The sequence below is a fragment of the Bubalus bubalis genome, chromosome 4, assembly GCF_019923935.1.
Source record: "Bubalus bubalis isolate 160015118507 breed Murrah chromosome 4, NDDB_SH_1, whole genome shotgun sequence".
In the NCBI taxonomy this organism is placed as follows: domain Eukaryota; kingdom Metazoa; phylum Chordata; class Mammalia; order Artiodactyla; family Bovidae; genus Bubalus; species Bubalus bubalis.
In genome coordinates this window covers 37,363,007-37,381,554 of record NC_059160.1, presented here as the reverse complement: position 1 = coordinate 37,381,554, position 18,548 = coordinate 37,363,007, and the positions used below count along the sequence as shown (strand labels likewise).

At 40.4% G+C, this 18,548-nt stretch overlaps 1 protein-coding gene across 9 annotated transcripts in view; it reads right to left on the bottom strand.

The window, feature by feature from the left end:
* The window catches only part of ARNTL2 (aryl hydrocarbon receptor nuclear translocator like 2), a 105,967-nt gene that overhangs the window by 35,513 nt on the left and 51,906 nt on the right, over positions 1 to 18,548 (bottom strand). For 8 of the 9 annotated variants that reach the window (XM_044941271.2, XM_044941272.2, XM_006079547.4 and 5 more), the window contains 4 exons: positions 15,813 to 15,892; positions 13,990 to 14,082; positions 11,090 to 11,207; positions 10,200 to 10,343 (listed from right to left, as the gene is read on the bottom strand). In XM_044941271.2, the coding sequence (XP_044797206.2) occupies positions 10,200 to 10,343; positions 11,090 to 11,207; positions 13,990 to 14,082; positions 15,813 to 15,892 (435 nt within the window). The remainder of the gene's footprint in view (positions 1 to 10,199; positions 10,344 to 11,089; positions 11,208 to 13,989; positions 14,083 to 15,812; positions 15,893 to 18,548) is intronic. The other variant, XM_044941274.2, reaches the window with a different exon arrangement.

Genomic DNA, 18,548 nt, shown 5'->3' with positions numbered 1-18,548 from the left:
GGTGTAAAGAACACTTTACGTGCCATGCTGTAAGTTCTCGGTATAATTCATTTAATCTTCTTAATTAAAAGACGCTTGCTCCTTCCAAGAAAAGCTATGGCAACCTAGACAGCATATTAAAAAGCAGAGACATCACTTTGCAAACAAAGGTCCATTTAGCCAAAGCTATGTTTTTTTAGTAGTCATGAACGGATATGAGAGTTGAACCATAAAGAAGGCTGAGCACCAAAGAATTGATGCTTTCAAACTGTGGTGCTGAAGACCCTAGGGAGTCCCTTGGACAGCAAGGAGATCAAACCAGTCAATCCTAAAGGAAATCAACCTTGAATATTCACTGGAAGGACTGATGCTGAAGCTGAAGTTTCAATACTTTGGCCACCTGATGTGAAGAGCCAACTCATTGAAAAAGATGCTGATGCTGGGAAAGATTGAGGGCAGGAAGAGAAGGGGGTGACAGAGAATGAGATGGTTGCCTGGCATCACTGACTCAATGCACATGAGTCTGATCAAACTCTGGGAGATAGTGAAGGACAGGGAAGCCTGGAGTGCCTCAGTCCATAGGCTCACAAAGAGTTGGACTTGACTGAGTGGCTGAACAACAAAAACAATAGTTCTATGAGAGGTTCTAATACTATCCCCACCATCTTAGGAAACTGAGAGTTACTGCCAAGGTTACAGCAGGGAGGGGTGGAGCTTGGGGTTTACATCCAGACAGACTGCCTCCAAAACTCCCTCTCTGAACCACTGTTCTGGTGCTATTTGATGGAAATGAGTGCTGTCAGAGCAGGTATTCAAACAGGAGCCTGGGTGATGGAGAGGGAGGGGTATAAAAAAGTGTTCCAATAGGGAACAGCCAGTGCAAACAGAGTCAAGAGTGAGCAGTCAGAAGTGGCTGGGGCACCTCTGTCATGGGGAAGTGTCTGGAGAATAAAGCAGGGAACAGACAGTTTAGCTCTTGGAAGCCCTGCACAGTGTTAGTTAGTTGCTCAGTCATGTCTGACTCTTTGTGGTTCTGTGGTCTGAAGCCCTCCAGGTTCCTCTGTCCATGGAAATCTCCAGGCAAGAACACTAGAGTGGGTAGCCACCTGTTCCCTTCTCCAGGGTATCTTCCTGATCCAGGGATGGAACAAGGTCCCCTGCATTACAGGCAGAGTATTTCCCATCTGAGCCAAAGGACCTTGTATTCAACACCTAACAGATATCAACACTCTCCATGACCCACAGATGCCTTAAATTACAAGTTGTTATCTCTTTCAACCCCAAACCAAGTCTTGATCACTTCTTTCCTATCCTGCTTTATGGCACCACAATTAACCCAGGTAGTTAAATAAAAAATCTGGGCTCCTTCCTTTACCTCACCCAATATCCAAGATACCTTAAAGGAATTAAAAATTAGCATAAATACAAGGTTTTCATTTATACTAACAAAACTAGATCACAGTCAAAAATAAAAAGGCTGGGGTTTCCCCAGCAGTTCACTGATTAAGACTCTACCTTCCAATGCTGGGAGCACAGGTTTGATCCCTGGTCAGGAAACTAAGATCCCATATGCCACACAGTGCAGCCAAGAATTTGAAAAATAAAATAAAAAGTAAAAAGGCTTATGCCTGTGACAACCTGGGTGGACCCTGAGTGTATCATGCTGAGTCATACGGAGAAAGACAAAACCATATAATTTCACTCATATTTGGTTATGGAAACAAAAAACAAAATGAATGTACAAACCAAATCAACCAAAAACACATAAAGAGAACACAGCAGTAGTTACCAGAGGGGAAGGGGAGGAGGGGAGGACAAAGTGAGTAAAGGCAAATCAATTGTATGGTGAAGGATGAAACTAAATCTTAGTGGTGAGCACACTGTAATGTACACAGAACTAGAAATACAATGTTGTACACATGAAGATTACATAATGTTATAAACCAAAGTTACCTCAATACAGAAAAAAAAAAAATTTTTTTTTAAAGCTTAGGGACTTCTCTGGTGTTCCAGTGGATAAGATTCAGTGCTCCCAATAGGGGAGGCCTGGGTTCAATTCCTGTTCAGGGAACTAGATCCCACAAGCTGCAAGCAACTAACCCCTGGTGCAGCCAAATAAATAAATAAATATGAAAAAGGAAAAGGCTTATACACTGAGTTAGACATTTCTTATTTCTTGCAAATTTACAAAAGATACTAACTAAAAATATTCTGCGTGCATGTGCGCTAAGTCGTGTCTGACTCTTTGTGACCCCATGAACTTGGGCCTGCCAGGCTTGTCTGTCCATGGGATTTTCCAGGCAAGAATACTGGATTGTGTTGCCATTTCCTATTCCAGGCTCAACTGAAAATACAGATTGGAAAGTTTTATATTAATGTATGGAATCTCATCCTATAGAACATAGCCTTTGACTTCAGTTCTCTAACAATAGGGTTACCAACAATTTCTAACTTACCCTGTTCCTCAGTTCCCACCTTGAACATTCATTCTGTTGGCAGATTTCTAGTTGGGATTGCTAATTCCATCTGCTGATGGAATTTGATCCATTTGATCAATTATCTAAAGTTTTTAAAAAATCCCATTAAAAAACACTTTTATCCCCCCAATTCTTTAGACTTTTACCTAAATATTGGGATCATGGGCCTCAATCATTACCAAACTAATTATTTACATTAGCTCCACAAGGTAGATTCATATGCAATCTACTCCATGATTAAAAAAAAAAAAATCCAAGCACTGATACAACCCACAGGACAGCTTTTCAAAATCCTTTCAAAAGGACTCAAAATCCTTTATGAATGTTTTCTTCTACAAGTTGCGGGCTGGGTCTCTCAACTTGATATCTTGCTGGCTTAGTTTGAATTCTCACAGAAGCTGATCCTGAGACAAGGATTCAAGTACAAGAAGTATGTTTGGGAGGTGCCCCTAGGGAGCTCTGTCAGGAAGTAAGACAGGGAAGACAAAGAAACTAATAATAGATCCATTTTTCAACATGTTGCCACTATGAGAAAACTGAAGCTTAACCTGTTGGGGCATTCTGGGAGAAAGTTCAGTTCAGTCGCTCAGTCGTGTCCGATTCCTTGTGACCCCATGAACCGCAACATGCCAGGCCTTCCTGTCTATCACCAAATCCCAGAGTCCACCCAAACCCATGTCCATTGAGTTGGTGATGCCATCCAACCATCTCATCCTCTGTCATCACCTTCTCCTCCTGCCCTGTATCTTTCCCAGCATCAGGGTCTTTTCAAATGAGTCAGCTCTTCGCATCAGGTGGCCAAAGTACTGGAGTTTCAGCTTCAACATCAGTCCTTCCAATGAACACCCAGGAGTGATCTCCTTTAGGATGGACTGGTTGGATCTCCTTGCAGTCCAAGGGACTCTCAAGAGTCTTCTCCAACACCACAGTTCAAAAGCTTCAATTCTTCGGCGCTCAGCTTTCTTCACAGTCCAACTATCACATCCATACATGACCACTGGAAAAACCATAGCCTTGACTAGATGGACCTTTGTTGGAAAAGTAATGTATCTGCTTTTTAATATGCTATCTAGGTTGGTCATAACTTTCCTTCCAAGGAGTAAGCATCTTTTTATTTCATGGCTGCAATTACCATCTAGGAGAAAAATGGAGAACAAAAACCTGGGAGTTATGTGGCCTGAAGTGCCTCAAGAAATAGGAGAGTAAGGATATTGAGAGTTAACTTGGGCAGGTTGATAAGGAGTCCAAGCCTAAGGCCCCTTCAAGGAGGAGGTAAACATTCTTTTTTACATTCTTTTGCCTTAGACAAGATATTGTTCATAGGCAGCAATATCTCTTATTCAAGGACTTTTTTTTTTTTTTTTTGAGTTTTGGATGTATGTTATGGGAGAAGGTCTGGGTAAAAACTTCCATAGCCTTGAGCTCTGGGTTAACCTGTTCCTTCTGGCTAATCTCTTGCTGGTGTCATTCCAGGATGTATGTTATGGCAAAGGGTCTGGGCAAAATTCTCACAGCCTTGAGGTATTTTTTTTATCTATTCTCAGCAGCTACTTGAGAAGTATATAAGGTCCCACTTAAATTAGTGAGGTGGGTACTCTCCTACCCCTTTCTGATGTCTATCAGATGTCACAAGTTTGGTTTTTTTTCTGTCACTTTCACTTTAAATAAAATCTACACAAAGTTCTGAGTGACTGAGACTGTCTTTGCTCCTGAAGTTAAATCTCTTTCAGAGACCATGAATCTGGTGGCACCCTTAACTGTTCATCACTAAGATATCAGTATTCATATATCAGCTGCCCTCAGTCAGTGAAGCAGGGATGCTCCCAGGCAGAACCTCACCGGGAGTGGAAGCCCGCCTCTTGCTGATACAGGCAGAACTGTCTCTAAGGACCAGAGAAAGAGGTCAAGTAGAGAGTCACGCGTGTTGGACAGTGGAAGCCAAGTGGCATGAGAGGATGTTGTGGGGTTCTGACAACTGCCACACTTGCAGAAGAAGCCAATGGATTACTGATATTCTTACCAAGATAAATTTAAGGAGTATCTAAGCTATTTGGTAACAATCATTCATCCCTAGCAGCCTTTGATTTCACAAGTGGAGGTACATGAGCAATCTTATCCTTGTCTTAAAAGCTTTTTTGAAGTTTGAATGCATGGCATTCATGTTACAATTAGGGTCAAAATAAGGTTTTTAATGCCAATCATATTTTTTAAAAAGAATTTTTATTATGGAAAATCTCAAATATCCACAAAATCAGAGAGAACAGTCACTCGAGTGACTCATGGCCAATCTTGCCTTTCCATAAACCTTAAATTCATTTTCAATTAGCCTAAAAAGGGCTGTTTTCCAGTCTCTCTTCTTTTAAATTTAAATATAATGAAGGCAAAAACTCATCAAAAATATAATGAGACAAAAAATAAGTGATTGCCAGAGGTAGTTTGGGGGAGCAATGAATAGAGCAGAGAGAATTTTTACAGCAGTGAAAATACTCTGTATGGTATTACAAAGATGACCAAGATTGAACCCTAAGGTAAAGTAATGGGCTTCAGGTGACTATGATGTGTCAACATACTATATATATATGGCATATAGATATATGCCATATATACAACAGCATTCTGGGTGGAAGATTCAGTTGATAATGAAGGAAGCTATACATGTGTGGGGACAAGGAATATATGGGAAACCTCTGTACCTCCCTCTCTATTGTGTTGTAAACCTCAACCTGCTCTAAAAAAGTAATTTTAAACAATAATTAAAAAATTTAACTGTAACTGATGTGTCATGGTGAAAGGGAAGAAAAACACCTTTGCTAACTACAGGCTTTTCTCATTAATAGGGAATGGTCTTAAAACACAGTGAATTCCATTGGCTAATTATTATTGGAAAATACAATTTAGTAGCAACTCTACACAAAATTGAAGGCAAAAGGAGAAGAGGGAGGCAGAGAATAAGATTGTTAGATAGTTATCACCAACTCACCGGGTGTGAATTTGAGCAAACTCCAGGAGATAGTGAAGGACAGGGAAGCCTGGAGTGCTGCAGTCCACGGGGTCACAAAGAGTCAGACGTGACTTCAAGACTGGACAACAACTATGTAAAATCTAATCATTTCACTTGGCAGACATTCCCTTTGGTTAAAGTAGACTACAAAAGTGTCTCCCAAGTGGGACACCATCCATGCGGCCAGTCAGGGTTACACTCTGCAGTTGCCTCTTCCTGACCCAGGCAACTGTCTACACCTATCTCCATACAGTCTCCCCAACTTTCAACTCTTCTACTGGTGAGGCAGGGCCTCGCCATCAGAATAAGACATATGCTTTGTCACCTTAGTCGCTCAGTCATGTCTAACTCATTGTGACCCCATGGGTTATAGCCTGCCAGGCTCCTCAGTCCATGGAATTTTCCAGGCAAGATACTAGAGTGGGTTGCCATTCCCTTTTCCAGGGGATTTTCCCAACCCAGGTATTGAACCTGGGTCTCCAGCAATGCAGGCAGATTCTTTATCATCTGAGCCACCAGGGAAGCCCTGAGGAAGAGCCTGTCTAATGGTTAACACGCCCTCACTGTTCCTGAGGCCAAACAGGGCTCATGCCTTTGGCACAAAGCTCTGGAGTGTTAAGTGAAATACTTGGTCAGGCACTTGAGCAGATTAAAAAGTCCTTTTTGAAAAGGTGTTTGACTCTGACTGCAGGCCTCTGTGTGGCCTAGCCTGGCAGGGGAATGAACGTCCGTGTGTGGGCAGGGATACATTCCTAGAGCAGGAGCCAAGCCCCTGGCTGTGTGTCTGCTGCAGAAATCATCTAGAATGGACCTCTTTCATTAACAACCTTTGGCATCTAGGAAGCTACTCCAGTTGGTAGCATGGCACAGTGGAAAGAACACAGATTTTAAGGCCGGATTCCTGATTCTGCCCCCTTCTGTGTGATTTCCAACCAGTTACAGAATCTTTTCAGGCTTCAGATTTCCTCATTTGCAAGACTGGGATGGTTTGCACAGGACTGTTATGGAAATGAAAGTAGGTTACATATGCAAAGTGCTTGGCATACAGATTTTAAATAGTTACTGATTCTCGCTCTTTGATTTTCCTTCTCTTCTTTCTGAGCCACAAATAACAGCTAACATTTATTGCGTGCTGTCTAGGAACCAAACACTGCCTTCAGTTCAGTTCAGTCGCTCAGTCATGTCCGACTCTTTGCGACCCCATGAATCGCAGCACGCCAGGCCTCCCTGTCCATCACCAACTCCCAGAGTTCACTCAGACTCACGTCCATCGAGTCAGTGATGCCATCCAGCCATCTCATCCTCTGTCGTCCCCTTCTCCTCCTGCCCCCAATCCCTCCCAGCATCAGAGTCTTTTCCAATGAGTCAACTCTTTGCATGAGGTGGCCAAAGTACTGGAGTTTCAGCTTTAGCATCATTCCTTCCAAAGAAATCCCAGGGCTGATCTCCTTCAGAATGGACTGGTTGGATCTCCTTGCAGTCCAAGGGCCTCTCAAGAGTCTTCTCCAACACCACAGTTCAAAATCATCAATTCTTCGGCGCTCAGCCTTCTTCACAGTCCAACTCTCACATCCATACATGACCACTGAATCCTCACCTCACTCCCATGTGGTGCTATTATTCCAGCCATTATATCAGTCTACTTGGGCTGCCATATAAATTATCAGAGACTGAGTGGCTGAAATAATAGACATTAATTTTCTCACAGTTCTGGGGGCTAGAGGTCCTGGATCAAAGTGTTGGAAAGTCTGGTTTCTCCCAAGGCCTCCCTCTGGCTTGTAGATGGCCTACTGTTTCCTCACGTGGCCTCCTCTTTGTGTGTGTACCCCTGGTGTCTCCTCCTCTTCTTATGATGACACCAGCCACATCGGATTAGGCCCCCACTCTTATGATCCTTATGGCAGAAAGTGAAGAGGAACTAAAGAGCCTCTTAATAAAAGTGAAAGGAGAGTGGAAAAGCTGGCCTAAAACTCAACATTCAGAAAACGAAGATCATGGCATCCGGTCCCATTACTTCATGGCAAATAGAGGGGGGAAAAAAGTAGAAACAGTGGCAGATTTTATTTTCTTGGGCTCCAAAATCACTGTGGACAGTGACTGCAGTCATGAAATTAAAATATGCTTGCTCCTTGGAAGGAAAGCTATGACAGACCTAGACAGCATATTAAAAAGCAGAGATATCACTTTGCAGACAAAGGTCCATACAGTCAAGGCTATGGTTTTTCAGTAGTCATGTATGGATGTAAGAGTTGGACCATGAAGAAGGCTGAGTGCCTGAGTTGATGCTTTTGAGTTGTGGTGCTGGATAAGACTCTTGAGAGTCCCTTGGGTAGCAAGGAGATCAAACCAGTCAATCCTAAAGGAGATCAACTCTGAATATAAATTGGAAGGATTGACGTGGAAGCTGAAGCTCCAATCCTTTGGCCTGATAGGAAGAGCTGATTCATCAGGAAAGACCCTGATCCTGGGAAAGAATGAGGGTAGCAGGAGAAGATGGTTGGATAGCATCACCGACTCAATGGATGTGAGTTTGAGCAAACTCCGGGAGATAGTGAAGGACAGGGAAGCCTGGGGTGTTGCAGTCCAGGGAATCAGAAACAACTGAGCGACTGAATAGCTTATGATCTCTGCTGCTGCTGCTGCTAAGGCACTTCAGTCGTGTCCAACTCTGTGTGACCCCATAGACGGCAGCCCATCAGGCTCCTTTGTCCCTGGGATTCTCCAGGCAAGAATACTAGAGTGGGTTGCCATTTCTTTCTCCAGGGGCTCTTCCAAATCTAGGGATCCAACCCTCATCTCCTGCATTGGCAGGTGGATTCTTTACTCCTGAGGTACTAGGGAAGCCCTATTGTCAATGACTAACTGTATATATTCAGTCATGTGCTGTCCTAGAATTTGACAAAAACTGAAATGACAAGGCAGAATCCTACCACCTATTTGTGACTTGTAGTTCCATTTTTCAAGATAAATTGTAATATGCCAATTTACTAAACATACATTTATTTTCAGCAAAGCCCAGATTCCTTTGGTTCCCACTGCAGAGCCTTTTCAGAAATACTTATGAGAATCACCATAGAGAAAATGATCCCAGTTGTTTGCTGTCTTGTCAGCTGGGCATCCCATAATAAGCACTACAGGCTGAGTGGCTTAAACAACAGAAATGTATCTCCTCACAGTTCTGGAACCTGGAGTTCTGAGATCAGGATGGCAGCATAGTTGACTTCTGGCTTGCAGACAGCTATCATCTCACTGTGTGCTCACAGACTACAAATCTGGGCTCCCCTCTTAGAAGGGTGCTAAATATAGCATGAGGGCCCCACCCTTATGACTTCACCTAAATCTAATTATATCTCAAAGGTCCTATCCAAATAATACCACATTGGGCTTCAACATATGAATTATAGGGACACAATTCAGTCCATGTGTGCATGTGTGCTAGGTCGCTTCAGTTATGTCTGCCTCTTTGCTACCCTATGGATTGTAGCCCACCATGCTCTGCTGTCCATGGGATTCTCCAGGCAAGAATATTGGAGTAGGTTACCATTTCCTACTCCAGAGGATCTTCCTGACCCAGAGACTGAACCCACATCTCCTGCTTTACTGGCGAATTCTTTACTACTGAGCCACCTGGGAAGCCCAGAGAATCTCATACTTAGAGTTTAAAGCAATGGTTCTCAAAAAGAATAGACAGGTTGAAAAATCAACCTTGTGGGGTTGCAAGGTTTAGAAGCAAAGAGTAAACTGCTAGGCCAGGGGGCGAGATCTGGTTTTACAGAAGTTAAATGGTTATACTGGGCACTAGCCATGCACCATGACAAAGAGATGACTGAAATATTAGTACTGAATAAGTACATGTGGAAAATCTGCTTTTCCCAGAAGGAGAGATAAACTAATTTGGCAATCCTCAAAAGACTTACAAACCTTGCTAGTGTTAGCCTCTACTCAAGTTACAACTTGCATCAAACATCAAGGAGATTTCAGCTGTGTTGAAGTGGTTGCATTGGCCGCCATGTTTTCTCTCATATGGATTGCTGTGTAGATTAGGTGATTCATTTATAACTGGATCTATTCAACATGGAATTGATTCACAAGAGCCATAATTATTGGATAAATAAATGCTTTTGACCTCAGTATTTCCCTTGACCATTCAGTTCAGTTCAGTCACTCAGTAGTGTGACTCTTTGTGACCCCATGGACTGAAGCACGCCAGGCCTCCCTGTCCATCACCAACTCCCGGAGTTTACCCAAACTCATGTCCATGGAGTCAGTGATGCCATCCAACCATCTCATCCTCTGTCATCCCCTTCTCCCACCTTCAATCTTTCACAGCATCAGGGTCTTTTCCAGTGAGTCAGTTCTTTGCATCAGATGGCCAAAGTATTGGAGTTTCAGCTTCAACATCAGTCCTTCCAATGAACATTCAGGACTGATTTCCTTTAGGATGGACTTATTGGATCTCCTTGCAGTCCAAAGGACTCTTAAGAGTCTTCTCTAACACCACAGTTCAAAAGCATCAATTCTTTGGTGCTCAGCTTTCTTTAAAGTCCAACTCTCAGATCCATACATGACTACTGGAAAAACCATAGCCTTGACTAGACAGACCTTTGTTGGCATCCATACATGACTACTGGAAAAACCATAGCCTACCTTGACCATACAACTTATTTTTTTATATAGAAAATATTAGGACATTAATTTTATATCCATGCCTCAAATCACTTGATATTTCAAAAAGATGATACCTTTCTTCTTTGAGTTGGATAAGTATTCATGCTCTTCTTTGACAGAGATTTTGCAGCTCTTGATTCGACAGAAAAAAGATCGTCTTGAGCCAGAATACACATGACTCTTACTTGTGTGGAAATTACTATGAACTTGCAAAGCAGCTTTCATAGTTCAAGGAGGCAAGAGAATAGGAAGAAAATGTTTTCAAATAAATTTAAAATGTATTTCCTCATGTGTTCTGGTCATCTATGGTTATTGACATCATTATACAGCAAACCCCAAAGTGAAACACACCAAAAAATATAATCACCTGCAATTTATCTTTATATTTTTCCTCAGGGGGGAAGATAGTAAAGATAAATGAAATAAAAATTACATGAAAAAACTTAACTAAAATAGTATCAGTGGCACAAAACATCATTATTTTATATGATAAACGATTATTAGGCAATAAGCAGTTTCAGAGAAAAGAAGTATTTCTGGAAAAGATAGAGACTATGTATACTTCCCAAGAACAATTATACAAGGTCTTTCACATTAAGAAGACCTAACATATTTGAGAAAGAGAATAGTTATCCCTTAGCAAACAACTAAATAATAAAAAAAACTCCAGCAATTTTTTTATCCCAAATGACACTTTCCAGTAAAGATTTTATTAGCATATGAAAGCTAGAGAATATGAAGTAATCACATTTTCCCAAAGGCATCTTCATACATTTGCTTTGATACATGAATTCTCTATATAGTGATATTTTTTTAAATTGAGGTTGATGATTATAAAGTTATTAAATACTTCTCCCCTTGATAAAACTATAATTAGCTAACTTTTCAAAAAACTATATTGCTGTACTTTTAAGTAAGAATTATATTTCCATAAAATGATAAGAAGGCTGAAATGAGTACATACCTTTGGCATCTATTAGCTTCTCTCTGGGTGAAATATCAGAGGAAGAAAGTTGTTCCTTTACTTTGGAAACATCTTTTGGATGTAAGAAGTCAAATAAGCTTTGTCCAATCAAACTAGCCTATTTATAAGGTAGAAGTTCGTTTAAAATCAGTATCATGTTATTTCTATGTTTCCTCAGACAAACAAATGATACTGTTTCTTTGGTTAAAGTGGCTTTTTCTTAAGCTTGGATACATCAACTACACTGGGTGAAGTTACCTTAGTGTTAAAAGCAGAGTAAAACTTGCAGACAAAAAAAAAGTACATAGACACAGACCCATAATTGGATACACACAAATCACATACACACACCTAATAACTAACATTTTATTTAAACTTAATCATTGGTAAAAGTAGTAAAGAAAAAAAGAGTGGGCTTCCTGGGTAGCTCAGTTGGTAAAGAATCCACCTGCAATGCAGGAGACCCCAGTTTGATTCCTGGGTCAGGAAGATCTGCTGGAGAAGGGATAGGCTACCCACTCCAGTATTCTTGTACTTCCCTTGTGGCTCAGCTGGTAAAGAATTCACCTGCAATGAGGGAGACCTGGATTTGATCCCTGGGTTGGGAAGATCCCCTGGAAGAGGGAAAGGCTACCCACTCCAGTATTCTGGCCTGGAGAATTCCATGGACTGTTTAGGCCATGGGATCACAATGAGTCAGACACTTTTCACTTTCACTTTCATTGGTAAAAGTAAAAACATTATATTACAGAATAATATAAAAGACACAGAATACCTATGATCTCATGATGTGACTCAGAAATTTACCATACTGCCTTAAAAAATTACCATACTATTGATAAACCAAACCCAACTTGGTACACCTCCTTCCTACTTGGCATTTCACTTCTCCCCACATGCAGAGCATTCCTTGGCCCATGACTTTGTTTGCATGGTCTCATCACCTGGAAATCACTATCTCTTCTCTATAAATTCAGTTCCCTGGCCAAGCTAGCCAATTGCCTTTTACTCCCTAACTTCCAAGATTCCCTCTCCAAACCTGAAATGTCTTCTTCCTCCTCTCTGCTCTAAACTAGCAGACATTCTACTTCACATGTGAAGCCTACAGTGATCACTCTCTTCTGAATTTATTACCCAAGTAGACATTCCAATGGGAGGTAGAACAAATGGACCAGCTGGTCCAAATGGCCTGGAGTGCTTGGCAGTTAGATCAGTATAGTTCAGTCACTCAGTCATGTCCAACTCTTTGAGACCCCAGAGACTACAGCACACCAGGCTTCCCTGTCCATCACCAACTCCTGGAGCTCGCTCAAACTCGTGTGCATTGAGTCGGTGATGCCATCCAACCATCTCATCCTCTGTTGTCCCCTTCTCCTCCTGCCTTCAGTCTTTCCCAGCATCAGGTCTTTTTCAATGAGTCAGTTCTTCACATCAGGTGGCCAAAGTATTGGAGTTTCAGCTTCAGCATCAGTCCTTCCAATGAATATTCAGGACTGATTTCCTTTAGGATGGAATGGTTGGATCGCCTTGCAATCAAGAGTCTTCTCCAACGTCACAGCTCAAAAACATCAATTATTCAGTGCTCAGCTTTCTTGATAGTCCAACTCTCACATCCATACATGACTACTAGAAAAACAATAGACTGATGTATAAATCAGATTGCTAGTTTTTTTCTTTTTTTTTTTTAAGGCAGTTAGCTAGCTCTACTTAAAAAAAAAAAAAGCTAGCAATCTGATTTATACTTCAGTCTATTGTGTGATTGGCTAATATAAGTCTATGCCCAGAACTCTGCTTCAGAGCAAATTAGTTTTTTTTTTAATTGACATATAGTTGATTTACAATGTTGTATCAGTCTCTGCTATACAGACAGATCAGATTTCTGAAGCTGAAGCTGAGGACAAGACCCTATACCACAGGGATCCCAAAGTCCTCCTGAGCAGTCAGTGAGTCTCATGGTCTCTGAAATGCAAAGTCAGTGTCCAGTGGGACGGGACTCTTTGTCACTAATTTGGAAGTTAAGAGCTATCTTCAGCTGTCAAGTATCTTGGTGTGTACCTATGTGAGTGATGTTCTCTATTTCCAATTAGAAAATATAATAATCAAATCAGCTGCGTGATTCCTTCAGTCTTCACTCCTTTTGTATGTAGGCTCATACTATCTATTTCTTTTATTTAACTCATTATCTATGAATGCCTTCCATCTCTCCATATTTTCAAGTTTTGGGGAGAATATAGGCTGAGATTGATGAGAGTTATTTATGATCAAAGCTGTTATCTTTACATTATCTTATATTACATATTATAATATATACATATTATATTATATTATTGTATTATATTTCTGTTTTAAAGGAGACCACATGTACTAGTTTATTCTCTCTGTTGGTTTCAATCCTATAGTTTTTGAGTAACTAGTCTAAATTAAATGGTGTTCAAAAATGAGACAAATCAATCACAGTGCTGGTTAAATAAAGGGTGTATTTCAGAATTTGTTGCCAGAGCCTACAGCCAAAGCTGTTTCACAATGCACATAGCTTAATAAATATTAATGCTCTCTCTTGGAGGAAACAGGCAAGGGTGACTAATATTTTTCCAACACTCAAATATGATATCTTATTTAATGTGTTTATATCCTGAAAAACAGGTATAATCATGATTTTCATTTTTTACATAGGAGGAAGCTGAGGTTCAAGAAAATGAAATAACTTGCTTAAGGAAGTAAACACTCCTGTCAGTAACAAAAATTCATACTTTTTCCACATATCTTCCCATCTCTCTTGAAATTCTAACTCAGCAGAACCCAATCCCACAACCCAGGGGGAAGAAAGAGTTCAGAAGCTTCAACATATGTGTTATTTAAAAAAAATAAACATAATAAGAAATATCCTCAGTTTTGGATACCTGATCATAATTAAGTATTTTGGAGACCGATTTAGAAACGAAGAGAATTTTTCCTCTTTCACATCCAACCACAAATAGGAAGCCTTCTGCAGTCTAGGATTTAAAAATATAATACAAGGTGAATACTTTAAAAGATCTTGAGGGAAACGTGGTTCACTGATTTATGTAGGTATAGACATTAGATTTATTTTGCTCTTCTTGATGTATTAACCTACCCACAGTTTAAATTCTAACGAGCATTGTAAACAATTAAAAACCAAGTTAATTGGATTGTTAATGGGTAGAGTTTCTTTTGAAGGTGATGATAATGTTCTAAAATTGCATTGTGGGAGTTTCCTGGTGGTCCAGTGGCTAAGAGTCCATGCTTCCAATGCAGAGGGCCCAGGTTTGATCCCTAGTCTGGGAACTAGATCCCACATGCCACAAGTAAGGCTTTTCATGCCTCAACTAAAGATTACATGTACCACAGCTAAGACCCGGTGCAGCTAAATAAATAAATATTTAAAATTTTTCTTTAAAAATGATAAAAGAGTTGCATTGTGATTATGACTGCATTAACTGTGAATATACTAAAAACCATATGGTATGTAAATTATCTCAAAAAAAAGAGTTAAACAAAAAATAAAATAAAAGATCTTCTGTCTCTCTCATACATATACATTCAGATTTTGAGAAAATTACTGTAGCAATAAAACTAAAGAGTGGTCGTAAGAGCTAGTAAAGTTAATTTTAAGAAATTTTCTCATTATATAAAATGATTGATAACATCAAATTGAACTCCAGTCGAAACTAATGTTTTTCATCTGGAAAGTCCAGGAATGCAATATTAAATTGAAATATTTCATAATATAAAAATTACCTGTGTCAAGTTCTATACTCATATAGAAACTCTGTAAACATATCAAAACACATCCATAACAGTTGCCTATGGATGTGTTGAGATGGAAGGACTGTGCAGACTGGGAGGCATCAGGAATATTATATTTGAATTCAGCTGTTCAGATAAAAAAGGGGCTCTTAAAAAAATTCAAGGACAAATGTATATAAAATCTTTCTGTTTAGTCATACAAAGGCATAAAGCCTAGTAGTAACAGCACAAGATCAAGAAACATATTGCCTCCTGGGGGCAGAATAAGCCAATGACATGGTCATATTTTCCACATCAAATAAACCTCTAGACCAATGAATCTGATGCATTTGAAATGATGACGACAGAAATGGCAAAGCATTAACTAACAATTCATTCAGTAAGCAGTGGCTGGCTCTGCGGAGGACAGGATCCTGAAGGAATTGAGTACAAGATAGATGGCTTTGAAGGAGGGGGTAATAGAGGGGCACAGAGCTTACAGTGTGCGAGGTGAGCATGTCAGGAAGCATAAGGAGCTTAGCGTTAAAGACTAGCTATGCTCTCTCTTTGGAACATGCCCATCCTCTGCCTCTACATTCATTAGCTCAAACTAATAAGACACGAGTTTCCCTGGTGCCTCAGATGGTAAAGAATCTGCCTGCAATGAGGGAGATCTGGGTTCCATCCCTGCACTGGGAAGATTCCCTGGAGCAGGGAATGGCAACCCACTCCAGTATTCTTGCCTGGAGAATTCCTCGGACAGAGGAGCCTGGCAGGCTATGGTCCAGGAGGTTGCAAAGAGTCGGACACAATGGACACAGTTACTTGTGATAACTTAAATTTTTTTCTTAAAGGAAATTTGACATAATATATATTCCTGTACATTTACAATAGAAAGTACTAAAGAAAAATTTCCTCCCATTCAGATAAAAATGAAAGGATAATACAACTTAGGCAAGCATATCTCTTTACTTACCTTAAGAATTAAGTGTCTGAGCTCATTATCATGAATGAATGAAGGTCTGTAATTATTTCCTGGGTAAGAATTTGTCATACCTAAAAATAAAGAAGTCATATAGTTAACTGAAAATCAAGTAGAGATGGAAATATAGTAGATGCTCAGTGAATATTAGCAATTCTGGGGCTGCTATTGGTGATGACAAGGATGATGGTATTTTCTTTTCTAGCATACTCTAAGATCTCTTCTATAATTATTCTCTTTCTTTCTTGTTACTCGATTGCAATTTCCTGCTTTCAGATAAGTTCTTAGAGCTACGTATTCCTTTATACACAAATGTACAGACAGTAAAAGCTGTATATTGAAAAGAGATAAAAATGCAATATATTATCTATAACATAATAACACACAACAATATTCAAGACTCTGGTTATTTTATAATCTCTTAGCTTCCTAAAACTGATCATATGGTGATCCAGTGGTTGAGGTAATCTGCTTTGCGATGCAGGAGATGTGGGTTTAATTCCTGGTTGGGGAACTAAGATCCCCCAACTATGCCTTGGAGCAACTAAGCCCACTTATGTGCTGCAACTACTGAAGCCTGAACGCTTGGAGTCTGTGTGTGGCACAACTAGAGAGTCCAAGCACAGTACCGAAAGAGCGCACATGATGTAACAAAGATCCCGCATGCCACAACTAAGACCAGAGGTAGTCAAGTAAATAATAAAAAATACTCCTTTCAAAAAAAAAAAAAACCAAAAACAAAAATACCTGATCATATGAATTATCCTGAATAGGGAGATTATTGAATTCTAAGCAAATTTTATGGATTCATAGGATTTTCTATATGAACCTTTAAAGACCATATGGAGACTTCTGACAGTATACAAAATGTATAAAGTATAAATGAAATCATTTATTTTAAGCCCTTTCACAGAGTTCATCATGTTGAAAGGAAAGTCTCTAAAGCACCCAAAAGAGCTTGGAAAAGGGTAAGGAATGATCAGATCAGTTCAGTTAAGTTCAGTTGCTCAGTAGTGTCTGACTCTTTGCGACCCCAGAGACTGCAGCACACCAGGCTTCCCTGTCCATCACCAACTCCCAGAGCTTGCTCAAACTCATGTCCATCGAGTCACTGATGCCATCCAACCATCTCATCCTCTGTCATCCCCTTCTCTTCCCACCTTCAGTCTTTCCCAGCATCAGGGTCTTTTCCAATGAGTCAGTTCTTCGCATCTAGTGGCCAAAGTATTGGAGTTTCAGCTTCAACATCAGTCTTTCCAATGAATATTCAGGACTGATTTCCTTTAGGATTGACTGGTTTGATTTCCTTATAGTCCAAGGGACTCTCACCCAGTTGGAGTCTTCTCCAACACCACAGTTCAAAAACATCAATTCTATGGCACTCAACTTTCTTTATAATCTTTTATAATTTTCTTATAATCTTTCTTTATAATCTTTTTTTCCAGTAGCTGGAAAAACCATAGTTTTGACTAGACAGACCTTTGTCGGCCAAGTAATGTCTCTTCTTTTTAAAATGCTATCTAGGTTTGTCATAGAGCAAGGAGCAAGAGCCTTTTAATTTCATGGCTGCAGTCACCATCTGCAGTGATTTTGGAGCCCCAAAAAATAAAGTCTCACGGTTTCTATTGTTTCCCCATCTATTTGCCATGAAGTGATGGGACTGGATGCCATGATCTTAGTTTATTGAATGTTGAGTTTTAAGCCAGTTTTCTCAGTCTCCTCTTTCACTTTCATCAAGAGGCTCTTCAGTTCCTCTTCGTTTTCTGCCATAAGGGTGGTGTCATCTGTGTACCTGAGGTTATTGATATTTCTCCCGGCAATCTTGATTCCAGCTTGTGCTACATCCAGCGTGATGATCAGGTCAAACCTAGGTAAAAGTTTGACCTGAGAGAAGTAAAGAAAGAACTAAAACTAATACGTTTGTCTTGAGGACATCCACCAAGTCTTACAGGGAAAGCCCTCCATGGCCACAAGGGGGCGCAGAGGACTGTTCACCCAGCCCAGGTAACTCTAAGCAAGGGTGATTCAAAAGTAAATCAAATTTCCCTTCCTTACACTTCCCAATTTCCCTAAACAGCAATCCTCCTAGGGACTGCAAAGAAAGATGTTTTTGCAAAAAAAAAAAAAAAAAAAAAGATGGGGGTAACACTCTGATACAGGCTAACCATTAACTGGCCTTTGGATGAATTTACAGCCCAAACTCACCAATTACCTGGAGCTTCCCTGGTAGCTCAGATGGTAAAGAAAGTGCCTGTAATGCAGGAGAAGCAGGTTTGAGCCCTGGGTTGGCAAGATCCCCCTGGAGAAGGAAATGGCAACCCACTCCAATATTCTTGCTGGGGAAACCCATGAACTGAGGAGCCTGGCGGGCTATAGTCCATGAGGTTGCAAAGAGTTGGACATGACTTAGCCACTAAATCATCAACACCAATTACCTAAGTGGTGGGAAAAGAACAAAACCAGAAAATGAAAAATCCTCATGGAATGATTTGGTCAAGTCTTCTCAGACTGGCAGCATCCTTACAAGGCCTGACATAAGCAAAAGAAAGCTCTTTTGGAATCTACCTTCTAGGTAGCCCTCAAAGAATCTCCCCACATGACTTCTTGTTATTATTATTATTGTTATCAGTCCCCAGGAGACTTGTAGGAGGGAGCTGAGCAAAGGCTAAAGATGCAGACCTGAGTGCCCGGCTGGCACAGGAATAAATCAGTGTGAGCAAGGCAGTGGCA